Raw genomic sequence first — 24,549 nt, 5'->3', positions numbered from 1 at the left:
GACTGTCCCTGCAGAGTCCATTCCCCAACCTCTGCCAGTGTTCCTGAGCTGGATTGGTTGGAGTTGGATGGGAAATAAGAACCAGACAAGGACACAGAGACCTATAAAATGCCCAAACATCTCTGAGCTGCCTCTTGCTCCCACACAAACTACTCACAAGTTGCCATTAGCCCTCAAGCTGTAGTGCATTGGAAATGCCAGCACACTGTGCTTAACTGCCAGCCCTCTTCCTCCTCAGCATGGACAGCAAAAATATCCAGGTGATAATCCTGGGCCAGCATTTCTCCTGGAAATGCCTTGTTTCCATGCATGGCACACTGCTGGTTGTGCAGCCATGGCCCAGCCAGCTCTCACAAGCACCTACTTTCATAGTTTCATAGTTTCATTCAGGGTTGGAAGGGACCACAAGGATCATCTAGTTCCAACCCCCCTGCCATGGGCAGGGACACCCCACACTAGATCAGGCTGGCCACAGCCTCATCCAGCCTGGGCTTAAACACCCCCAGGGACAGGGCCCCAACCACCTCCCTGGACAACCCATTCCAGGGCTTCACCACTCTCATGGTGAAGAACCTCCTCCTCACATCCAGCCTGAATCTCCCCACCTCCAGCTTCATTCCATTCCCCCTAGTCCTATCACTACCTGAGATCCTGAGCAGTCCCTCCCCAGCCTTCCTGTAGCCCCCTTCAGATACTGGAAGGCCACAATGAGGTCACCTGGGAGCCTTCTCTTCTCCAGACTGAACAGCCCCAACTCCTTCAGTCTGTCCTCACAGGAGAGGTACTCCAGCCCTCTGATCATCCTCCTGGCCCTTCTCTGGACACCTTCCAGCACCTCCACATCCCTCTTGTAATAGGGGCTGCAGAACTGGAGGCAGTACTCCAGGTGGGGTCTCACCAGGGCTGAGCAGAGGGGGAGAATCACCTCCCTTGCCCTGCTGGCCACACTTCTCCTGATGCAGCCCAGGATCTGATTGGCTTTCTGGGCTGCAAGTTTGCTTGAGAACCCCAGCAGCCACTGCTGAACTCAAGCTCAGACATGACACAGGAAGGCAGTGCAAGAGCCTGCAAACAGCATGGCTCCAACGGCCTCAATTTGTGTGCCCTTTCCCTTGTGCTCTAGAACAATTGGTGCATGCTTTATGTCTACTCTTGTCTCTGCCTGTAAGGAAGACAAATCATCAATTTATTGTGATGAGGTGGTGACAGCACAGACGCTAAGTGCAAGAGTATCATCTGTTGCCCAGAGAGATGAGACACAGGTTTGAATCCCAACCACAGGCTCAGCTGCTTGATGTATCCCCATGGCCACAGAGTCCATGACCCCAATGTGTCCATTTCCACACAGCCTGAAGAGCTGTTCCCACCCCTGAGCCTTGCTTGCCACATGTATAAATAGGGTGGCAGGGTCACTCTTTCACCAAGTATTTGGTGTGCTACAATGAGAGGTGCAGTGGAAACTGAGAATAATGAACATGATGGATTAGTGCCACCTGCTTTAGTCACCCTCCTGCAGCATGCAGAGGCAGGACAGGCAGCCACAGCACAGCAGGTCTTGGGCACTGAGGCTGGGAGGCAGACACCAAGCTGTGCAATAGGGGCTGATGCTGACACGAGGTTTGTAGGCACAGAGAGGCAGAACGTGGCCATGTGCAGGAATGATGCCAGGTTCAGGGCTGAATTCAGGACCAACAGGACAGCCTACTGCTATTGCAATATTTTCCTGTCTGTGCTGGGGCTGTGTTTGGACTTTAGCACAGTTATCTGTCAGGGGAAGCAGCCCACATATTGCTTGCTGGAGAAAAAGAGGCAATTACTTCTAATTGTACCTCTCAGCATGAGGAGATTGGAGAGAACATGTGTCTGGTTACTGGCCAAATCAATACCCATACAGTGTATTGAAAAAAGGAGAGAGCTGGAGCAAAGGTCAGGTACCTGCAGAAATAAGCAGCAGAAACTGCAGCAGGAATGCATTTTGAAATCTGGGCCCAGGTTTTGTTCTTGACCTGGCACCCTGCTGTCTGCCTGGGGGAGAAATGTTGTGTATATTGGATTTAGGATTTCCATTTGGCTTGGTTCAAGAGAAACCACTGCAAAATTTAAGGAAGACAGAGAACATTTTGGAGAATGGGGGAAAATAATAAAGCATCCAGTGCAAAAGGCTTCCTACCTAATGGAAAGGCAGGAAGAGCTGTGCTTCTGTCTATTAAAAGCCCCTCCTGAGTGCTGGTCATCCCTTGAGATGGTCTCTGAAGGAGCTTGCTGCCCTCTGCCTGCACTCATCACCCTGCCCAGCACAGCAGCCTCCACTGCTTGCACTGTAGCATTTCTCAGGCTGGGGGAAGGAATGTTCCTCCTCTGTTCCTGATGGCTTCCTTTTGTGACACAGAAAAGTTTCTCCAATCCCTTCATCTGCAGCAGGAACAAAAGCTCATCTCAGCTCCCCAGGCCTGTCCTTGCAGAAGGCCTGGCAGCTTGGACAGTGCTCAGAACAAAGGAAATGCTCTTCCTAGCATGCAGCCTCTTCTCCTTGGTGGCAAGAGACAGGAGCAGAGGAAATGGTTGCAAGCTTTGCCAGGGGAGGTTCAGGCTGGATGCTAGGAAATATTTCTTCCCAGAGAGGGTTCTCAGACACTGGAATGGTCTGCCCAGGGCAGTGCTGGAGTCCCCATCCCTGGAGGTGTTCCAGCAGCCTGTGGAGCTGGTGCCTAGGGACATGGTTTGGTGTTGACCCTGCAGTGCTGGGTTGAAGGTTGGAGTGGATGAGCTTGGAGGTCTCTTCCAACCAGATGCTTTCTGTGATGCTGTGACTCTGTTTTTGCCATGCTAGGGGCTGACTAGTTAGCAATGGTTCCAGTGTGGAAGGCAGAGCAACAGACAGGTGCTGATGCAGTATAAGCCTCAGTTATTCACAGCATTTTGCAGTCTAAATTGCAAGACTTGAGAGTGAGAAGAGGTGTAGGCTGAGACATGTGTGGCTTGTGTGGCCAGGAGAGTGTCACAGTGAGAGATCTGAAGAGGACAACCTAGCAAAGGCAGCCACTGAACAGAAACAGAGAGCAAATATGAGATCTTGTGCAGAAAAGTGGAGTTTCTGGAGTGGGGATGTTCCACACTGCTCTGTGACCAGTGGTAAGACCTCCCAGCATCACTAGTGCTACCCCCAATGGTGCTGACCTCCTACTAGATGGCAGCTGGCCCTCTGAGGAGAGACTGAAATGAAAGGGCTGCAGATATTAGGGGGGAAACATTGCTGGGAAATGCATTGAGGGCTGCCAGACAGAGTGGGAATGGTGAAGTTCCTGTAGAGTGGGGATGGAGGGGTATGGAAGACAGGGTGCTTGCATGTGCAGCCAGGGGGGAGCGGGCTGGCAGCTCCTTCACAGTGCAAGGAGGAGGGGAAGAGGTTTGCAGACTTACTCCAGGACATCCCTGTTGAACTGCTTCTTGCTGTTGCCCAGGAACTCCCCAATCATCTGGCGGCTGAGCCCCTTCCGCTGGAGCAGGAAGTGCGCCACCCCGATGGGGGTGTCAGGGATGAAGCCCCGGGAGATCAGGAACTGGATCCCTTTGTCCGGGTTTCTGCAAGGGAAGAACAGAGACATGGTGAGTTTGCAGGGTCTCTTTGAGGCACTACTGCCTCTGGCTGGCAGCAATGCATCCCCCAGTATGTTCATGGGCACCTATGAGTTCATGTGTGTGGCAGGGATGGAACTCATGGGGGCAGGGAAGTGACTTTGGGGAGTCCACCCCAAGCTGCTGCTGAAGTCAGAAAGATGCCATGGGACCTGCTGTGTCACTTGCATCACCTGCCATCACCTGGCAATCCCAAGTGCCACCCAACTGCCACAAAGGCTCCTGCTGCACATCCCCAGCCTCACCAGTGACTCTCCTGCCATCCATCTGCTTCAGAGTCAAAGGCTCTTGTGTCATTCCTGCTCCAGCTGGCTTGTTTAGATTCCCTGTGAGGATATGATCAGACCACGTCCCCCACACAGACAGCACTTCAGCTACTCCAAGTGCAACCCACAGTGAGCTGTCCCCAGGGATCAGGGCTGAGAGCTGGGCATGTGATTCTCTGCTTTAGAAGAGCTAGGGTGGCTCCTTCTGCAGGGCAGACAAAGGCAAAAGGCGGCTGTGAAGAGCCTTGCCACAGCCTGTGGGCAGATGAGGCTCTTGACACAGAAGGGGTTAACCAAAGTGGGTACTTTGTACAAAAAATGTCTCTTTTGCACATTTTTAGTGCTCAGTTTGAGAGCCACTTTCTGCCTTCCTCACCTGAACCTGGTGCTGGCTGCCTGAAGGAAATCCCACGTTCAGCATTGCTTGCCTCTTCCTCCCCTCACCCCTAGCTGTGGTGTTCTTCCCATTTCTATCGATTTACCTCCTCAGGCAGAGATCTCTTTGTGTGGGTGGATGAGAGCATGCACCTGGGGAGGGAGTGCCTGCTCAGAGCTGGGAGAGCTGCAAGCAGCTCCCACACAGAGGGAGCCGCTTCCCGGGCGGCCGTGGCTGCCTGCTGCCGACAGGGGCTGGCTGCCTGCTGCCGACGGGGGCTGGCTGCCTGCTGCCGACGGGGGCTGGCTGCCTGCTGCCGATGGGGGCTGGCTGCCTGGTGCCGACGGGGGCTGGCTGCCTGCTGCCGATGGGGGCTGGCTGCCTGGTGCCGACGGGGGCTGGCTGCCTGCTGTCGACGGGGGCTGGCTGCCTGCTGCCGACGGGGGCTGGCTGCCTGCTGTCGATGGGGGCTGGCTGCCTGCTGCCGATGGGGGCTGGCTGCCTGCTGTCGATGGGGGCTGGCTGCCTGCTGCCGACGGGGGCTGGCTGCCTGCTGCCGACGGGGGCTGGCTGCCTGCTGTCGACGGGGGCTGGCTGCCTGCTGCCGACGGGGGCTGGCTGCCTGCTGTCGATGGGGGCTGGCTGCCTGCTGCCGACGGGGGCTGGCTGCCTGCTGCCGACGGGGGCTGGCTGCCTGCTGCCGACGGGGGCTGGCTGCCTGCTGCCGATGGGGGCTGGCTGCCTGCTGTCGATGGGGGCTGGCTGCCTGCTGCCGACGGGGGCTGGCTGCCTGCTGCCGACGGGGGCTGGCTGCCTGGCGGCGGCCGGTGCGGCAGTGCCTGCCCCTGCACAGGCAGCTGCTGGGCGCAGCGCACGCCGCGGCAGGGCTGTCTGTCTGTCCGGTACAGCTGGGCTCCTCCGCACCGCGCATGCTCACCACAGCCGCTGTGTCGGCACGGTTTGCCTTTCCCCTCACGTCCGCTGTCAGCAGCTGTGCCTCTGCCTGTCCTGGGAGTGAGTGCGGTGGCTGCACACCCAGCAGTGAGTGTCTGTGTGTGTGCTGGGCGGGAGCTTTCCTTCTTACAGCTCCGTCCGGCCCGCTAAAGGGTGTCTGCCATCCCGCACTCTTATCACAGTATCATTCAGGGTTGGAAGGGACCACAAGGATCATCTAGTTCCAACCCCCCTGCCACGGGCAGGGACACCCCACACTAGATCAGGCTGCCCAGAGCCTCATCCAGCCTGGGCTTAAACACCCCCAGGGACAGGGCCCCAACCACCTCCCTGGACAACCCATTCCAGGGCTTCACCACTCTCATGGGGAAGAACTTCCTCCTCACCTCCAGCCTCAATCTCCCCACCTCCAGCTTCATTCCATTCCCCCTAGTCCTATCACTACCTGAGATCCTGAGCAGTCCCTCCCCAGCTTTCCTGGAGCCCCCTTCAGATCCTGGAAGGCCACAATGAGGTCACCTGGGAGCCTTCTCTTCTCCAGACTGAACAGCCCCAACTCCTTCAGTCTGTCCTCACAGGAGAGGTGCTCCAGCCCTCTGCTCATCCTCCTGGCCCTTCTCTGGACACCTTCCAGCACCTCCAGATCCCTCTTGTAACAGGGGCTCCAGAACTGGAGGCAAGACTCCAGGTGGGGTCTCACCAGGGCTGAGCAGAGGGGGAGAATCACCTCCCTTGCCCTGTTGGCCACACTACTCCTGATGCAGCCCAGGATCTGATTGGCTTTGCGGGCTGCAAGTGCACACTGAGAGCTCCTGTTGAGCTTCTCCTCCCCCAGCACCCCCAAGTCTCTCTCCTCAGGGCTGCTTTCCAGCCAGTCCCTGCCCAGCCTGGATTTGTGCCTGGGGTTGCCTCGACCCAGCTGCAGGACCCTGCACTTGGTCTTGTTGAAGCTCATGAGGTTGGCTTGTGCCCACCTCTCCAGCCTGTCCAGGTCCCTCTGGATGGCCTCCCTTCCCTCCAGCCTGTCTGCTGCACCACACAGCTTGGTGTCATCAGCAAACTTGCTGAGGGTGCACTCAGTGCCACTGTCCATGGCACCCACAAAGATGTTGAACATTCCCATCTTGCTGAGGGGAATTAGTGCAGCGCCAGGAAGAGCTCCACGTTCCTTTGGTTCTCTGAGCTGGTGACTGAGGAGGGTAAGAGGGTAGCTTCCTCCTGGCAGGAAGCCATCCTTACATCACATCCCAATTCAGGGACCTTTGTCAAGGCTCTAGGAGTGAGTTTGCTCAGGCAGTCTCCCGGGGTGAGGGGAGGACAGGAGGAGATCTCAGAGCATGTGAAAGCACAGGCACAGCCTGGGACACGGGGAGTGGTGAAGGGTGTGGGTGAGCAGCAGATGACTAGCTAGAAGGGGAAGAGCATCCAGAATGGCCTTGCTTCTTAGAGGGGCCTCAAGGGGATGCAAAAAGGGGAGAGGATTGCAATAGTTCTGCTTACTTTGTGGCATCACAAATACCCTGCTCGGTATCACAACCCTGGGGACAGTGGCTGGCAGAACAAGTCAGAACATTACACTGATGAACGTGGGAGCTGCAAGATCTGATGCTGAAAATGCAGGCCCCTTACAGGGAAAAGCAGCAGGGCACCTCCTCTGTCACCACAGGTGTCCTGGCTCACCTTTGAAGGGCACAGGCAAAGTTCTCTGCTAAGTGCAAAGGCCACACGATCAGGAGGGTTCACACAATGCAGCTCCACCTCCAGGTTCTGGCATTTAGCAAGGGGCAGGGTGGTGTTCACAGCACAAGGATGGCTTCAGCTTCACTGAGGAGGCTCCAAAGCCACTCAACTGTCTTTAGATTCACTCCAGAGGAGCTGGGAGTGAGTCCGGCCAGAGAAAGGCAGCTCACAGAGTCATGGATGAGCAGAGTGCAGCACACACGGCACACACAGCACAGAAGGAGCAGGCGGAGGCAGCCCAGCTGTGACAGCATCCTGCCCCAGAACGCAGGCACTCCTGCCCTAGAACCCAGGCACTCCTGCCCCACAACCCAGGCACTCCTGCCCCAGAACCCAGGCACTGCTGCCCCAGAACCCAGACACTCCTGCCCCAGAACCCAGGCACTCCTGCCCCAGAACCCAGGCACTCCTGCCCCAGAACACAGGCACTCCTGCCCCAGAACACAGGCACTCCTGCCCTGGAACGCAGGCACTCCTGCCCTAGAACACAGGCACTCCTGCCCTAGAACACAGGCATTCCTGCCCCACAACCCAGACACTCCTGCCCCAGAACACAGGCACTCCTGCCCCAGAACACAGGCACTGCTGCCCGAGAACCCAGGCACTCCTGCCCCAGAACGCAGGCACTCCTGCCCTTGAACCCAGGAGGGGGTGGGGCAGGAGTGGATGGGACAGGATGGGGTGGGGCAGGAGGGGCTGGGGCAGGAGAGGGTGGGGCAGGAGGGGCTGGGGCAGGAGGGGCTGGGGCAGGAGGGGTGGGGCAGGAGGGGCTGGGACAGGATGGGGTGGGACAGGATGGGGTGGGGCAGGAGGGGGTGGGGCAGGAGGGGTGGGGCAGGAGTGGATGGGACAGGAGGGGTGGGGCAGGAGGGGTGGGGCAGGAGGGGCTGGGACAGGATGGGGTGGGACAGGATGGGCTGGGGCAGGAGGGGCTGGGGCAGGAGGGGTGGGGCAGGAGGGGCTGGGACAGGATGGGGTGGGACAGGATGGGGTGGGACAGGATGGGCTGGGGCAGGAGGGGCTGGGGCAGGAGGGGCTGAGGCAGGAGGGGTGGGGCAGGAGGGGCTGGGACAGGATGGGGTGGGACAGGATGGGGTGGGGCAGGAGGGGCTGGGGCAGGGCTGCCGGTGCTGCGGGATTCCTCAGGCCCCGCCGGCTCCCCTCTGCCCACCAGCCAGCTGCCCACACGCAGAGCTATTGCAGCAGTGCTGCATCATGAAGCACTCTCCGTGCCAGGGCTTCCACCCCCTCACTGTGGAGTGGGGATGGGGACAGTGCCGTGGCAGTGCGGCATCAATGTTTGCCCAGGGGGCTCTGCCAGCCAGCCCATGGCAGGTGCTGCTGGGCATGGAGGCTGCCAGCTCTTCGGCCTGGGGAATGGCCGGCAGGAGGGACATGCACACATGCATGTAGGGCCTCAGCTCCACACCCACACAGCAAAACCTACAAAGGTAAACTGCTCCTGGTTAGAAACTGACAGGGAAACCAACAGCCACATAACCAAATGGGCATGCAGTGGTCTTCCCAGCCCTGTGGATGGAGGTGCACTGTGGTGTCCCATGGAGTGTCATGTGTCCCTCAGAGCTCAGAACACAAAACTAGCTTCATTCCCCAAAGCTCACAGGTCAGTTCCCTCCCTTCTTATCCCCCAGTGTTGTGTCTTCTTGACTGCACTGCACAGGTCACCACACAGTATTCCAGTGCCTAGTTTCAAGGGGGCAGGGTAGACCTGGCTAGGAAGTTGTGTTTTGGAGCTTCACAGTAAGTCTGTCCCACGGGGGACCTGCAAGCTGCAGAGAGCCCAGGTCACTGAGCGGAGGAGGATGGCAGAGCTGCTTCCCCAGAGCAGACCTGGTGCTGCTAATCTGTCACAGGAATGTGTGCCAGGCAGACTGGCAGAGGAGGAGAGGCTGGGGAAAAGAATTTTCACTCCTGCTTTGTCTTCCCATCAGTGCTCCTGTCAGCTGCACAGGAACCACACTGGGTGGAGAGACTCCTGCCAAGCATAGCTCAGGACAGTACCAGAACACTGCGTGCCAGAGCCTGCATGTCCCACTCCAGCAGTGCCCCTGCCCCAACACAAACGCCACAACATCTGTGTGGACCCAGAACTTTCTCTGTGATAACCAACCCCAGCCTGTGTCTGGTGACTACCTTCCCTCCTCCCAGCCTCCTTGTGCTCATCAGGCAGGTCTGGGTGTGCTCAGAGTCTGATTTTGATATGTACACACAGACCCACCTGTCCACAGCCTGATCTCAGAGCTAGTAAACCCTCTTTGGTTCTGTATGAGGCCCAAATCTGTCTGCTCTAACATCACTGCAGTCCTGGACATCCTCTGAGCCCAGGCCTGACAACTTCTCTTGCAGGTTCCTACCTCTCAAATCCACAGCCTCTACAGTACACATACTACATATACACACACACTCCTGGATCTTGCACCCTTTCCTGTGCAAAACTTCTGCCCAGGAGTGCCTAATCTCCAGCCCTTGCTCTAAGCAAGAGGCTTATGCTAGTGTGTGACAGAACATTCTTCTAGTGCAGGTGCATGGCCATGCCCAGCATCTGCATCAGAAATGAAGACAGCTGAGATGAGAATGTGATGGTGCATCAGAGCTCAATATTGCTCATGCCTTGCTTAGAGGAGAAAAGCCAATAAGCAAATAAATCTAAAGCTCCTTATAGCAGCTCAGCTGCTTCCTGCAATCCAAGAGACTATACGTGAGCCCTCAAGGCAACCTCTTCTGCTGCTGATCTCTAGGCTGATGTGCTTTTGCTTTCACACCTTTGCACAGGACATTAGACTCAGTTGTGTGAGCGAGGCAGATGCCTATTCCTGGTCTGTCAGGTGAAAATCTACCCAAATATCAGAAGGAAAATGACAGCCAGTGGACTCACACTGGGCTAGTAGGCTCAGCTCTACCTCTGTCTCTCTCTTTTTACCTGGAAATGCCCCATGTAAAGTAGCCAGAGCTGAGTTTACAGTCCCAGCTACACTTCTTCCTTTGCAACAAAGTGGAGCAGGAGCCTAGATCCTAGGCTCAGCTGGCAGATGCCAAATAGACAGCAACTAGGACTAGGTTCAGAATTCAGGAGAGCATGGATGCTGTCCATGGGGCACTGCTCATGGGGCAATGGGCTGGTCCTGCTGGTGAGTATGGAAGACCTTCCCTGCAGGCTAGGCCAAGAGCCTGCCATCAGCTGCTGGTGCGAGGCAGGCGGCAGGCCGGGGCGCGCGGGAGGCAGAGGCACTCACATGTTGAAGAGGTTGAGGCCGATGCGGTACAGACGCTTCCTCATGGTGTCTGTGGAAAGCGTGGGGGACTTGCAGCTAGCTGGGTTCTCGCAGTGGTACCTCGGGAGGCTGAGGATCATGGCCTGCAGTGCTTCTTTTGAGGACACCTCAGAAGCTGACTTGGCTGAAGTGGAGGTGCTGCTGCTGCTCAGCTGCTCTGAGTTGTCTGCGTTCTCAGACTCAGAACCTTTGTTTTGCCCTGTCTCATTGCTAGAATCAAACTGCAGCTTCTGCACTGCCATCTGCCCGGGCTCAGCACTGCTGTCCCCGGTGCCATTAGTGCTGACATCCACCTCAGTGAAGGTGTGACTGTTCTGGAGAGCTCCAGACTCAGGCAAGCTTTCTGGGGCAGCTGGTGGCTCACTGGCTTCTCCTTCCTTTTCTCCTGGGCTTTCTTCAGCTTTAGTAGCTTGAGAGGGCTCAGCCTGGGCATTGTTGCTGAGGCAGTTTGCCATGGACACCGAGGTAGACGACGAGACAGAGATGTTCTTGTTGTCAATCTGGACCGTGACGTCTCGAAAAGCCATCATGAGAGTGCTGCTGCTCTTCGGCAGAGTATCTGGCAGAAGCCCTTCCTCCTTCTCCTTGTCCTGTAGCTCAGCTTCTAAGTCTTGGTTTGGCTGCACTGAGCTAGCACTGAAGGTCTCCCTTATCTGATACGAGCCCCCATCCTGCAGCGAGCACATGGTCTTCAGGCTCCAGGTACTGAGGGCATCATCAATAGACTTAGCCAGGGACTGAACTTGTTCCGTGAAGGAGTCCTCCAGTTCAGTAAGAGCCCCACTGATGGTGGCTGGCAAAGATGGGGACCTCACCAAGGGGATGCCCACGAAGTTGTAGCCCTCCACCAGGGCTTTCTCCGCAGAGAAGCTCTCCGAGTTCTGGACGCGGACCTTGCGCAGGGAGATGCGTCGCGGCATGCGGCTCTCCAGCAGGGAGTTGCGAATCTTCTCGAAGTTCTTGCTGAGCTGGTACTGCCTGAAGGCAGTCTGGATGGTGCAGGCTGCCCTGCGAGACACCAGGTGCCCGCCGTATTTGTGCTCTAGCATTTCGATCTGAAAGAGACAGAGAGAGACACTGGGGTTTGCTGACCGACTGCTCAGTGCCCTCTGCCACCCCGTGCGCAGCAGTCTGCAGCGCCTGTCGGAAGAGCCTGCAACACCTGCACTGCCCTGCCCTCCATCTCAACAGAAGGCACCACTTGGGCCATGGCAGGCTGTGGCACCACTACTGTGAGCTACCCACAGCTGTAACACTATCCTGCCTCTTCCTAGAGTGACAGCCATCCAAGCTGGAGCCTGGAGGTGCCCTTCCCTTGCAGACCCACTTCTGGTGGCCTTGAGCGCAAGTTCACCGTGGCAAGTACAGGGTTCCAGCAACGTGTCTTCCTTCTCAGCAGGGCTCTGGTAATATCCCTGGGCTCAGAGCATTACCAGTGCTGCTCTCCCTCCTCAGAGAGAGTGTTTCCTCACAGAGGAAATACTCTCAGGGAAAGGGAAAACCATTCACAGAAAGGAAAGAAAAGCTGATGTTTAAATGCAGAAAATGTTGGCCTGAGCACAGGAGCCAGTGAGAAACAGCAACTCCCGCAGCAGCTGGCAGAGGTCAGGTTTGTTTGGTGTCCTTCAAAACGCACTCCAGATCCCAGAGCGACTTTCTTTCTGATACCTGGAGTTTCCAGGTGTCAGCTAGCAGTGAAATGAACACTACCCAAGAAAAGAAAGGCTCTCACTTTTGAAAGGTAAAAAAGTCTGATTTTAGATGTGGAGACAAGTCACTAAGAGCAAGCAGAAGGATTTGCTCCTCCCTGAGCTGGGAGCAGCAAGCACATGTGCAAACACACAGCTCAGAGGTAACGCAGTAGGCTTTGACAGTGCCAGCAGGTATGATAATTTGTGTTCCCTGGTTTGGTGTTTATAGCTCCTGGAAGTCCCCTCACTCCTCTTCTGCAGCTGGGCTTTCACTAACATGCTACAGGAGAATGCTGGGTGACTGGTTTCCAGTAAGCGATTGATGGGGGACAAGGGGGACAGTGTGAAGGTGACAGCAGGTGGTAGGACCAAAGTAAAGAGAAAGATGAACCCCAACTACCTCCACTGAGGTTTTGAATGGATGATGATCTTGTCTTGGGTTGAGTGGACAGAAAGCTATTTTACCCCTCCCTAAAGGAGTAAAATAAAAGCTCTCAAGACAGAGAACTGAAAAGTTAAATGGAAATGCCATTCACAACTATGTACAACAGTACATAATACATTATATTCAGCCTTGGCCCAGCTCTCCAACCTGGGCATACCAAAACCTCACTAGGCCAACACCTTCCAAAACCCTCCCCCCAGCTTGGCCCAAACCCCAAACCTCAATGCCCCCTCCCATACCTCCCTGCTTCCCCCCCACCCTCAGGCCCAAAATGGCATAGCTAACAATTAGCTTTGCCAAGGCTGCTCAAGGCCACAAACCTCCCCTGCACCACAAGAGCAGGAAGAAAAAGAGAAAAGGGACAGAACAAACTGCACCCCCTTTACACAGGGAAGACGCAGCATGACATGAGTGAAACAATATAGATCACACTTTCCAGTCCACCTCCTGGACTGCCTGGTCCTTCTGGAGGACTTTTCTCTATGGTTAAGACATCCAGAATTAAACCCTCAACAGATCTGAACTGTACATTGCTGGCACTTCAGAGGGCACAGAACACTGGTCCCCATTCACCCCAGGCAGCAACAGGTCTAGGGATCCTGCTGCACTGGACGGGAGGTTGCCATTTCTGGAAGGGAATAAGGGTGGGGATGTGGCACATCCCTTCAGATTTCCATCTCTGGAAATGAAGCAGGGACCCTTTGCCTTGTGCTCAAACAAAAGCTAGGCTGCTGCTCACCGTTTGCCTTGCTCTTGAACTCACATCTGTCCAAGCATCAAAGCCCAACCCTGAGAAACACGAGCAGCTTGCTCAGCAGTGGGGTTGGCCCCTCCAGTTCTAAAGGCAGCTGACTCAGAGTTCTGCTTCCTCCTAACTCAAAAAGCACTGGGCTAGTAGTGTCCCTGCTGCCCTGCCCAAAAGCATCTGCAGAACTGGTGCTAAAAATCACCCACACAATGATCATGGATTCAGGTTCGGTTACCACGAGACCTTTCAGCAGGCTTCTTGGATGAAAGGTCTCTGCTTATCTGCAGAGGGTGAGGTGGTGGGAAAGAGGAATATGGGGGCAAAAAAAGATTCTGAGTTGCAAGCAGAAGAGTTTTGTGGAAGTTCTTTGTCCTTATTGCTAAAATCACCTAAATACCACCATAAAGCCAGCACTCCTGCTGCATGTCTTCAAACTTGCATTTCCCCCCTGGAAAGCATCTGAGCTATCCCTTGCCCTTTGCATTCAGAGGAAAACTCACACAGACAAACAGGAATTAAACCAATGACCTGCACAGGCCCAACCCAGACAGCTATTACTGACAACTGACCATAAGCACTTAATATAATGGTCTGGTTAATGGAAATGTAGAGCTAATTGTGTTGGGAGGGAAAGAGGAACGAATGGGAGGGGTAGGCACGGCTATCTGAGGGAAGAACAATAATACAGTGCAAAATAAGGCAGAAGCAAAAGCCTTGTAATCTGAGGTTTCCAAGGAGGTGACAGCCATTCTGAAAACACAAATTCATATGCTCTGATCTTACTAGAGGCCAAGACAAGATGTCACTGCTTGTCTGAAGTAAAAGGCCAGTTTGCTTCATGCAAGGACAGTTCCCCAAAAGCCAGGCTTTAAAGAAGGAGAGATCCTTCTAAAAGTCTGAAGGAATGGTGAAAGCTGTCAGTGCCCTGATAAAACATCACCACCTTTTTGCAGTCCATTATCTCAATTGTCCCACACTGCTGAGGCATTAAGGAGTAGAACAAGATGTAAAGTGAGAGGACTCCCAACCCAGTCTGTTCCCCAGCTCATCCCAGGTGTGTAAGGACAGACTCTGTGTGCAATCCACTGCCATCCAGCCCTGTCCACAGCAACCGTGGACCGGCACCTGGGACAACAGGGACCAGAGACTGGTCCAAGAGGTGTTTGAGAAGACTGGCAAAACCAGCAGCTGCATGCCCATAAAGAAGTGTTCTCCCTGCCCTTGCTTGCTACGAGTTCATCTCTGCCTCTCTCTCCTTGCTGTAACCCAGCCATTTACTGTTTACTGATACCTGAGCTGCCCACATTTGCTATGGGGTGGAGATAACTGACACTCTAAAGGAATTAGGGATTTCACACAGCTGCGGACTGTTTTCTCTTCTCAAGAGGAGGACAGGGCATCCATTAGCGCCACAGCAGTCACAGGTAATGGAGATGTATGTCTGGCTTGCTGGAGAAGCCTTCTCTTCCCATGTGAGAGGAGAGAAAGGCCAGACATGCTTGGCCTTCTCTCACTCCTAATAAACCCTATGAATCACGAGTAATTGCCTACTTAAAGCTACTCTTCTCTGGGGAATGATCCAACAGCCAGCGCCAAAGGAAGGGGAAAGCAGGAGGGGGGACGGGGGGGATTTAAAAGAATAATTAGCTTAATACATTTCTGGGCCTCAATATGAACACTCAGCCTGAGTAATTCAGGCCTTGTGGCTGAATTAGAAATGGATGGGAAATATCCATTGCCATCGGGGACTGCACATGAAGGGAGCTTTACCAAGGCCAGCCTAAGGCAAGCCAAGGTGCAGCCTGGATACAGTCAGACATCTGAGGCGCACACCCCACAGCTTTGCTGCCCATAGGGCATAAATTCATAAGCCTGCCAGGAGAGAATGAGCCTGGTCTTATTCTCAGCACTGGTTTTCCACCCAGGCTGCCACTGGGCACAGTGATGTGCCATCCTGTTAGCAAGATGAGAATCAGGCCCAGTGAGAGACACTCAGGTCACTGCATCCATTGTAGAAGGTGACAAAAAGAGGGTACCAGGTCTCTGTCCCCCACTCCTAATGCCTCTCCTTCCCACAGCCTCTCACAATGGAAGGCCATTGCTGCAGAGGCCATGTGTTAATGGAACATTTTCCTTCATCCACCCTGCTGCACAAAGGGAAGCACGCTCCCCTCTGCTGTGATCCCCTCTGCTTTCCCAGCTTTACAAATGAGTCCCAGCACAGGGGGACTTCAGCACTTGAGGCTCCTTTCCAGCCTCCCAGCACAGAGCAGGTCTGCTCGGTGCACCGTCAGCATGCCCTGTTTCATGGGCTTGCGAGCCAGGAGAGCTACCCCACTCACCAACTAGTAGGTGAGGGCCAAGGGCCTGCACCTTCAGGCCCTGCTGAAGATAGCTGTATGCACCCTGCCTCCTTAACAGCACTCAGTCCTCTCTCTCAAAAGCTAACTGTGACTTCAGCTGCACTGTCAAGACTAAAGATGCCTCCTTCCACCTGTTTTTCTTACTTTGCCACTACTGTATTTCAATTTGTGCTCTGAGCAGGGAACTACTGGGACTCCAAGCACCTTATCGCTGTTATTCCCATTCAGGAGAACTCCCTGACAAGTAGATTTGACAGGAATACCCGGGAAAGCAGAGGGCAAGACTGGAAGAACTAACACCCTTCCCTCCCTGAAAACCTCCCCTTGCAGATAGGGAGGCAATCCACTGTGGACACAGCTCAGGCTGGAGGAGCACACAAGTGCAAGACCCCTTTGCTGTGAGAAAAGTGTTTTCACCTACAAGATAGGCCAAGTGCCCGTGAGGCCAGTTCTGTGGGGCATCAGAATTCAATGGGTGAGCAGCTAACACATCTGTCTCACGCATCTGGGGCAGGTCTGGCCTCTGCTGCAAGAGCAGTGATAGGACAATATGACCTTAAATTTAAAATAACACAGGACAGGCACTCCCCAGGACAAATCAGAGCAGCATGAGGACACTGAGGATGCTAAGCCCATATATAGCAGTGAAGATCTGGCTCACCCTGAGGATATGTCACATTAGTTTGTGAAGCCAGCTAATTAGTGCCTCTTGTTTCTTTTCCTGGTGTGAAGCAAGAATCCTGTACAGACTGAGTATGTAGCATTTTCAGAAAGACAGAGCTGAACAGCCAAGGTCTCCTTTCTGCTCAGGAATTTTTTGGGCTATTGATCTGACATGTATGTTTAGGGACAGCAGCAATGCCCTGAGGGAAGTGGCAGAGAGAGGTCCCAGAAGCAGCAGCTTCTCCTGTAGGAATCTCATTAGCTGAGACCCTTTATCTGCAGCAGCACAGCTCCCACTGAATTCTCCCACTGAATATAATCTGGACACTGTCACTAGCATTTGCTTGTGCTCCTCATCTCACATACTGCAGGGTCTGCATATCAAACAGCCTCTGGTTGAGCTGCCATCCAAGAGAACAATCAGGAACGATTCTTTAGGTTTTGTTTCACACAGCAGCTCTCCTGGGCTGCAGTCTGCAGAGACGCAGGTCAGGAGGCACATTCCACCTCACTGCTTTTGAGTGAGGAGGAGGCCAGCTGCTATTAGCCCCTGTCCCACTATCCCCTGCTGGGAGCCCATCAGGAGATGCAGCTAGAGATGTTCACACTCATGCTCTGGAGCTAGGCTGTAGCCCCAAGCACAGGAAGCAAGGCTCCCAACTTCAAGCACTGAATTATTTTCTCTGTCTGGTAAACTTTTCTGTCTCTTAAGCATCCATCACTGGACTGAAGGCAGTAATGGTAGGAACACACAAACATCATGAGAGACCCCACTGAGGACACTCAGTGAATAAACCCCATTTGCCCTGAAAGTTCATGCATTGAAGAGGCTGATGTGAAGTGCACCAGCGGCCTGTGCAGCATGATCCAAAAGGGCAAGGTGGCTCTTGGAGATCTCTCCCATCAGGGAGGTCTTACGGGACAATCAGTTGCTGGGAGCCCTACAGGTGCTGCATGCTTGTGAGCAAGGCAGTACCTCTGGATGCCACAGCTCTTACAATCATACTCATAGCACCGGTAAGGGTTGGAAGGGCCTCTGGAGATCATCTCGTCCAACCGCACTATTCATGCAGGTGTGCCCAGAGCAGGCGCACCCTTGGCTGCCCGCAGCCCAGCCTACAGTTTGGAGCTGAGCATCCGCGTCCACCTCGGACCGCAGAGCCCAGGCAGCGAGCCGCAGAGCCCAGCAGGTGTGGGTGTCGCAGCCGGAGGGAGCTGCTTCCTCCGCCAGCCCCACGCAGCCGGAGGGTCAGAGCGCTCAGGCAGGGCCAACGCTGCAGGTGCAGGAAGGCTGCAGTGCCTGCTGAAAGGTGCCCAGCACACGTGGAATGCAGCCCACCCGCCCCGTCCCCTTCTCCCGCAGCCTGGGCAGGAAGCCTCTGTACCTGTTTATTCTTTAGGTCAAGGGAGAGCTCATAATCGGAGGCGGCTGCATGGGAACAGGAGGCCGTGCCCTTGCTGCGCTGCAGCCGCACTGGGGAGCCCGTGTGGTGGAGGCTTGCCTTCGGCACCAGCGGGGAGCCCCCGGCCGCCTGCTCTTCAGCCAGCGCCGCGGGCTGGCCTTGCAGCGTCAGGGCGCCGGACCTGCCCTCCTGGCCGCTCTGTCTGCCGGCCTCCTCCGGATCCTCTGTTTCACACCCGGCTCTCTTGCTTGTCGACCCGCTGGGATCGTCACTGTGAACAAAACGAACGGTTCGCTTGTTTATTTGCTTGCATTCCACTCAGGAGCAACCTCAGCCATGTTTGCTTTACTCATTCATTGAGCTGCATCTGAGTATTGAGGGAGCCCAGGCTGTGAGGGGCCTCTCTTGCTGATGGATGCAGCCAAAGCTCTGATCCCTCCTTCCATGGGAGCAGCATCTGTGCTGCACCCACTGCACAAACTGGTCCTGTGACCCTTGGAACTGCCGGGCTGCTTCTGTGGAGGTGAGGGACTCAGGAGGGTGCCATGGCCAACAGACACCTCTCATGCTCTCTGGAGCAGCTAGCACCTGGCACTCATCCCTGTGCCTTCACTGCCTAGTGCTCAGCATCTCCCTGTGCATCCCAGAGCCTCACCTCAAACAGAGCCTGGATTCCAAGCATCTAGTTTTTCTAGGGACATGGGAATAGGGCAGGGGCAGCTGGATGTTGCAGTTTCCAGAGGAACTCTTGAAGAGCTGCGAGTGTAAAGATGCAACAGAGCCAGCAGGCCCTGAGCTTCTGGCTCTTCAGAGCATGTCTGCAACACAGCCACATCAGACTGCAGAGATCCCATGAAAGAAGCCTATAGATTGCTGTGCCACTGAGACCTTGTCCATAAAGGAAAACTCTTTTTTCTCCTGTCAGCCTCTACAGGAAATGTGTGAAGCCAGGACCTGGCAACAGTGCCCACTTAAGAGAGCTGCCAGATTGCTCCAGACAGGATGGGGATAGCAGGTGTCTGACCCACTGAAGTGCTGAGAAGGTCTGTCCTTGAGCTCTCCTAATAAATACTTTCCAAAATCATCCAATTTGAAACAAAATGTTGGTACTCTGGGGCACTGTTTGAACCATAAGAGTGTTTGCTGTTACCTTAGTCTCCTTGCAATGTTTACTCTGGAGGTATTCAAAACCCACCTGGATGTGTTCCTGTGTGACCTGCTCTAGGTGCTCCTGCTCTGGCAGGGGGGTTGGACTGGATGAGCTTTTGAGGTCCCTTCCAGCCCCTAACAGTCTGTGATTGTGTGAGAATATTTACTACAGAACCAATGCCCTTCATTCCACTGGAACCGAGGATGGGTACTGCCTCCCATGTTTAAACCCCATTAAATCATTGAATTCACTTCTGAATCACATTTCTTCCTCTTGGATTCATTCCTCATATGACTAGTTCTGCTTTCATCTAGATAACAAATCATTTTATGATTGGTGTTGATGTCAGAGTGAAATCAGGGACATTAAATAAGCTTTTCTGTGGTGCCCAAATTACACAGAAGCGTTTCTCATTTTCCAAAGTGCTGTCTGTACTTAAGAGCACAAGTCTGTAAACAGACTTTGCCTCCTGAGCCCCAGAGCACTTTTGCATATTTTCTGGTACTTTAACAGGGAGTTTATCCTCTCCATTTGCAGCTCCTCTGTTCAGCACATTTCACAACCAAATTCAGAAATATTCCCACTGTTAATAAAAGGGCTCCGAATTTTGATGAGCCACAGACAGTACCACACCTCCAGAACTAAAATAGATAAAGTATTTAAAGGTGGATATTCCTTCTTATAGACACATGCTTGTAGTCACCAGAGAGACTTAAATATCCCTCTGCAGAAGAAGCCAGTACAGCAATGCTGTACAATCCACTTTACCAGAGCACAGTGACATGACACATCTGCATACTCAGCAAGCAGGAAATGCCCCCATTAGCACGAGGCATAGAACTCTCCTTTTAGGTTGCATACCTTATGGAACCTTTCCTTATTCTCTTCCTGATGTTATGTAACAAATACTTTTTTTCTAAGCCCAAAGCTGTGTGTGTAAAGCATTTTTAACTTCTGCTGTCCTATATCCATCCACACTGCAGGAGACATTAACAAAAGACTCCACCCTGATAGCTCTCTCTGTAACATTTTTACTGGCAGCAGTGGAGCTGTAATTGTTATCCTCAGCTCAGGGGATGACCATGGAGCGTGGATTTGATCATGTTTTCATTGCAGTATTTCAGTGGGAACTGGAGTGTGCCCTACGAAGCAGTTTCAGCTAGATGCATGAACTTGGATCCAGCAAGACACACACCCCCAAACTGCTCTGCTGAATCAAGACCACAGTGCACAGTGTGCTATCCAGATCTTCTTGGGCAGATCAGGGCCCAAGGCAGCAGACTAGAGAGCTAGCTGACTTCCCTTGGAGCATGACTGGACTACAGATGCCAGGAAATACTCCCTGACCTTATGGCCCTCTACACACTCACACATATGTTTGGCACTGTTTTGCTGAGGACCTCCACTGCTTGCTCATGGTAGAATGTGAAGTGTGTGCACAAGTTTGCAGCACCTGGGGTTGTTGCTCTGCAGGGCTGTAGGTGTATACCACCTCTAGTGTATGGCACCTGCTTGGCTTTCTGTCACACAGCTTAGAGTTTGAGTGGGTGACCTGATATCCTGTGTGCACTGCTAACATAGAACAACCAGCAGGCCTGTAGAATCACTAAATAACCTGAACTAGGAGGGAAGGCTGAAGGTCTCTAGTCCAACTCTCTGATCAGAGTAGGGCCATTTTCAAAGACTGCTAAGGTTTATCTAGGCATTCTCCAGTCAACTCTCGAATATCTCTAGGCATGAAGATTCCCCAGGCTCTCTGGAAAGCCTTGCCAGGACCCTTAGAGCACTAATAGACCTTAATGGCTTAATAGACTTAGGGCCTGCACAAATATCTCCTTCACAGTTGCCCCTTTTCAGCCCAGCCCAGAGCAGTCAGTCTCTGCTGCAGTGAGACTGCTGTTATCCATCTCTGCCACACACTTCCCCTTTGGGCTCTGAACCGCAGAATGACTGACACCCCAGCTTGACCTTGAACCTGTCTCCATGGACCTACCCATTTATAACTGGGCTGCATCTGACCCTAGGTACCCTAGGACCTGAATTTCACCTTGGCCAGTGAGGGAGATGGCATTGGACCAACACAAAATGCTCAGAATCCCCTTTTAACCTCCTTCAGTATTTAGGCTATTCCTCAAGACTCAAGGGAGCCCTAAGATTGCAAGCACTAAGTGCACACATTCAGCCACAGGCGTGAGAGAAGCACCGCTGAGCTCAGCACTCCCACTCATGCTGCATAATTGAAGCCCCTGAAGAAGCTGTGGTAGGATAAGGACATAAGCTAACCACAGGTGCAGGTATTCCTTCCCCAAGCACTCTCTGAGCCCAGGGAACACACCCATGCAGAATGGATTGTGATTATGCAGAGCACTTTCTGAGGGTCAAAACTCGGTCAGAGCAAAATCAGATTCCACACAAGCACTCAAAGGCATTTCTCAGCTAGATGTTTTTATGCTAAATATCAGCTTCATAACCCCCTGCTGGTTTGGCCGTTGTGCTCTTCAGAAAGCAACAGCAAATACTCAAAGTGGGAATGGTTTCTTCATGGTCTTTTGTGGGGAAAAAAATAAAACAAAATATGGATGAACTACTTTTACATAGTGGCAAGGAAATCTCAAGAAGCCTTTGGGCAAGAGCAAACCAGCTCCAGCTGCTAAATTTCAGTGACTTAGAAGTGATGGGGAAAGGGCCAAAGACAGTGTTTGCTTAGCAGCCTGAATGCCAGCACTAGAGCCCTATGGTGCTGCTTACCACCCTGGGTTTCTCCCAGATGTAGTCCTTTCCTGGATCTGAGCTTGAAGTGTTGCAGGGAGTCCTGTACTCTGTTGGCCAGCAGCAGCCACTGATGAAGCCCCCACATGAGAGACAAAACGCACTGCTAAAGATCAGAACTGATGCTGGAGTGAAATATAGACTTAAGGATTCTGATCTTTCCCCGCTGTCCTGAGTGGCACATTGATTGGCACTGGTAGAGCACAGATTTTGTTGGTAAGCACAGGCTCAGGAGCTGTTGTAATCACAGTAACAAACACACCCCAACAGGAGGGCAAGGACAGACACTGCAGAATGGAAGGCCTCTCTGAGAACCATGGAGATCCACTTCCTTGCTCTGGGCCAGTGAGCAATCAGCCTCCCTGGCTGTGGGATGGGAAGGAAAGGAATGGAGCTAGTGCACAATAATATTGCTTGGATGAGAACATTTTTCTAACCACTCTGCAAAGTGCCATGCAGAGTCTAAGGTGTGAATCCCAATGTCCTGGCCAAACTCCAACTAGGTTAATTTAGTTGTACACCTCAGCATCACCCCTGCAGTTCCAACTGTGATCAGTGTTCTTTACTTGATGGCCTAAAGTATCACACCCCGCCATCTCTCACAGTATTTAAAGCTACTCTTGCATGATGAATGAGGTATTTTTCTGCTAGCCATGCAATCAGGTAGGGAAGGTTCCCACTGCCTTTGCATTCTGTTTCATTGGAAGTTGTAACATGAAAGTACATCACTTGCAATCAGTCAGAAAAGCAAAATCATCTTGCTGTTTTTCTTAGCTGCTCCTACATGACTTTTATGACCCACAGCAACTGGCTCAGTCATTGTTACAGAGGGATTCCATCCTCTCTGGAAAGCATCTCTGATGTCTCACATATGGCCTGCTGCTTTTGCACTGCTCGCTTGCACGTGCACGCCGCAGACAGAACCCAGGTTTGTTAACAGGGGAGCTGCCTGCAGACACTCTGACTCAGGGCTGAATTTCAGAACAGGGATATCAGGGTTCTGGGATGAATTCTAATGTTTGCTTCAAGAAAGTAGGATGTGAACAAGCTCTCACTGGGACAGTCCAGCTGGGCACCCACAGATTTTTGTTGTAGTGTGGGTAAGTTGGGCTTCTGATATTTGGCTTCTGGGTGCAGCTCTCCCAGAGCTTTTTCTGTATGGAGCACACTAAGGGATGGATGTAGGGAGATGGTAGAGGGAAAATGGTATTAGGTAGAGGGAAAATGGTATTAGGTAGAGGGAATTTTTTTGCTTCCTGTTTTATTCCTTCCTGTTACTTCAAAAGCCTAAAGTCCAAATCAGTGATACTAACTTATCAAACTCAGGAAGTCCATCCATGCCTTGCTGGCAGCCTCTTCTCCCCCACTCTGTGCAGACCAGTTGGCACCACACCCTGTCCTGGGAGAGATTCCACTGCTTTTCAGTTCCTGCAGCACCAGGATAGTACAGTTCTGTGTAAACTCTTCACCACATCCTTCCTGCTGGAAATGCGTTTGCAGCTTGGCAAGGATCTGTGCTTCTGTCACCCAGCTGTGGAGCTGGACCATGGTGATGTGAAGTTGGATGCTCCAGACATTGCATTCCATTGCCCTGCTGGCAAATGTTGGAACCAGATAGGCATTTACAGGGTAGCCAAGTGACTAAACAGGGAGCTAGGGCCAGGAGAGCTCCTGTTCTCACAGACAGTGTAAGAAATCAAGGCAGCTCTCACTCATCAAGAAGAGGATGGTGGCTGTGCAAAAAGATCTACCTAATTAGACAGGAGGAAGCTATGGGTGTGAGGTGTTACAAAAGTACTACAGAAGCTGATCTCACCTCCTTTTTCTGTCCCTGTGTCACTCCAGGAGAGACCACAATGCTGTTTGCCATGTATAACTTACCAAACATCTTCATGGTACTCATGATCAGGGTGCGGGGTTGTGACCTGTAACTGAGGCAAGGACTACACAGCCTAGCTGTGAAGGACCACAGAAATGAATGAACCCACCTCACAGAGTCCCTTGTGAGGATCTCTTGGTGGTTGTGTTCTGCTGTGATTAGTGTTGTCATGGCCTGAGAGCCACACAAGGCTTCAAAGCTTCAGAGATGTCAGAGTAAAAAACCCTTGCAAAGTGCCACATGGAAGATTCTACGAAGAGGTCACCAGCTAATGCCGAGAGAACAGAGTGCAAGCTGTGCGTCGGCAAGGACCTGTGCTCCCTCTGTCTTAAGACATTTGAGCTTTTCCTCTGTCCTCTCTCCTCTCCCTGCTCAGAGAATTAAAAAAACAATAAGAATGGATTGCCCAATTAGCAGTGTCTCAAGTGCATTTTCAGTTGGCTTCATTTCAGCATGCCCTGAGGACACTCAAATATGTGAATGGGCTGACCAGAACTCAAGGAAAGAAATGGCTGAGACAGACTTGGTGATCTGTGATGAGATTTCTCAGGGCTCGGAGCTTTCTGACATGCTGGGGAGCCAAGAGCAAAACAATCACTTCCAATTTGCTTTCAAGTTAGGTCTCAGGGAGATTTGGAGGCAATGGTCTCTGGGAGCATGCTGAAAATGAGGGAAAGCAAAAGTCTCTCTTGCCAGAGAAGCAGGGAACTTGGAACTTGATCTTGGCAAATCATCCCCTGCCAGCCGAGCTGCAGCTTCCTCAGACAGTCTCCCCCAACACAGATAAATATAGGAACAAGGTTCTGATTCTGTCTGCATTCACAGAACACCTTGCATAGCAGTGGCATCAAGCCATCTTCTCACACTAGTTTTACCCAGGAGGAATTAATGATAATTAGCCAAGTTCATTACCCAGCCCAGAATATACTGCTTGTTTCATAAAAGGGCTGGCACACACGGATTTGACAGTACAGCACAGTAGATATATTGGAAACCAATTAAATTTAACATCCTGTAGCACAGACTGAAGCAGGTAACATCTCCTCAGCATTGTTTGAAGTGGTTTTAGTGAGACATACATCAAGCAGACAGAAAATGTAATAACACTAGCAAATGCCTCAAGCCCCACAGGGTCCAACACACCAAAGCCAGGGCCTCCTCTTTGGTTTTGGT

The 24,549-nt window shown here is 52.9% G+C and overlaps 1 protein-coding gene across 7 annotated transcripts in view; it reads right to left on the bottom strand.

Annotated features, from left to right (window-relative positions):
* IQSEC3 (IQ motif and Sec7 domain ArfGEF 3) overlaps positions 1-24,549 on the bottom strand; it is a 132,770-nt gene that overhangs the window by 27,218 nt on the left and 81,003 nt on the right. For 6 of the 7 annotated variants that reach the window (XR_010987770.1, XR_010987771.1, XM_068141769.1 and 3 more), the window contains exons 3-5: positions 17,561-17,849; positions 10,227-11,320; positions 3,421-3,582 (exon numbers count right to left, since the gene is read on the bottom strand). Coding sequence is in view for 5 of the 7 variants with exons in the window: in XM_068141769.1 (XP_067997870.1) it covers positions 3,421-3,582; positions 10,227-11,320; positions 17,561-17,849 (1,545 nt within the window). In the remaining 2 variants the exon portion in view is untranslated. Of the gene's footprint in view, positions 1-3,420; positions 3,583-10,226; positions 11,321-17,560; positions 17,850-22,810; positions 22,893-24,549 lie in introns of those variants that run through there. The other variant, XM_068141774.1, reaches the window with a different exon arrangement.

Source organism: Melanerpes formicivorus, unplaced genomic scaffold (assembly GCF_026170545.1).
Source record: "Melanerpes formicivorus ecotype bairdi unplaced genomic scaffold, bMelFor1.0.p_v2 SCAF_8, whole genome shotgun sequence".
Lineage (NCBI taxonomy): Eukaryota > Metazoa > Chordata > Aves > Piciformes > Picidae > Melanerpes > Melanerpes formicivorus.
This window is presented reverse-complemented; position numbering and strand designations above follow the sequence as displayed.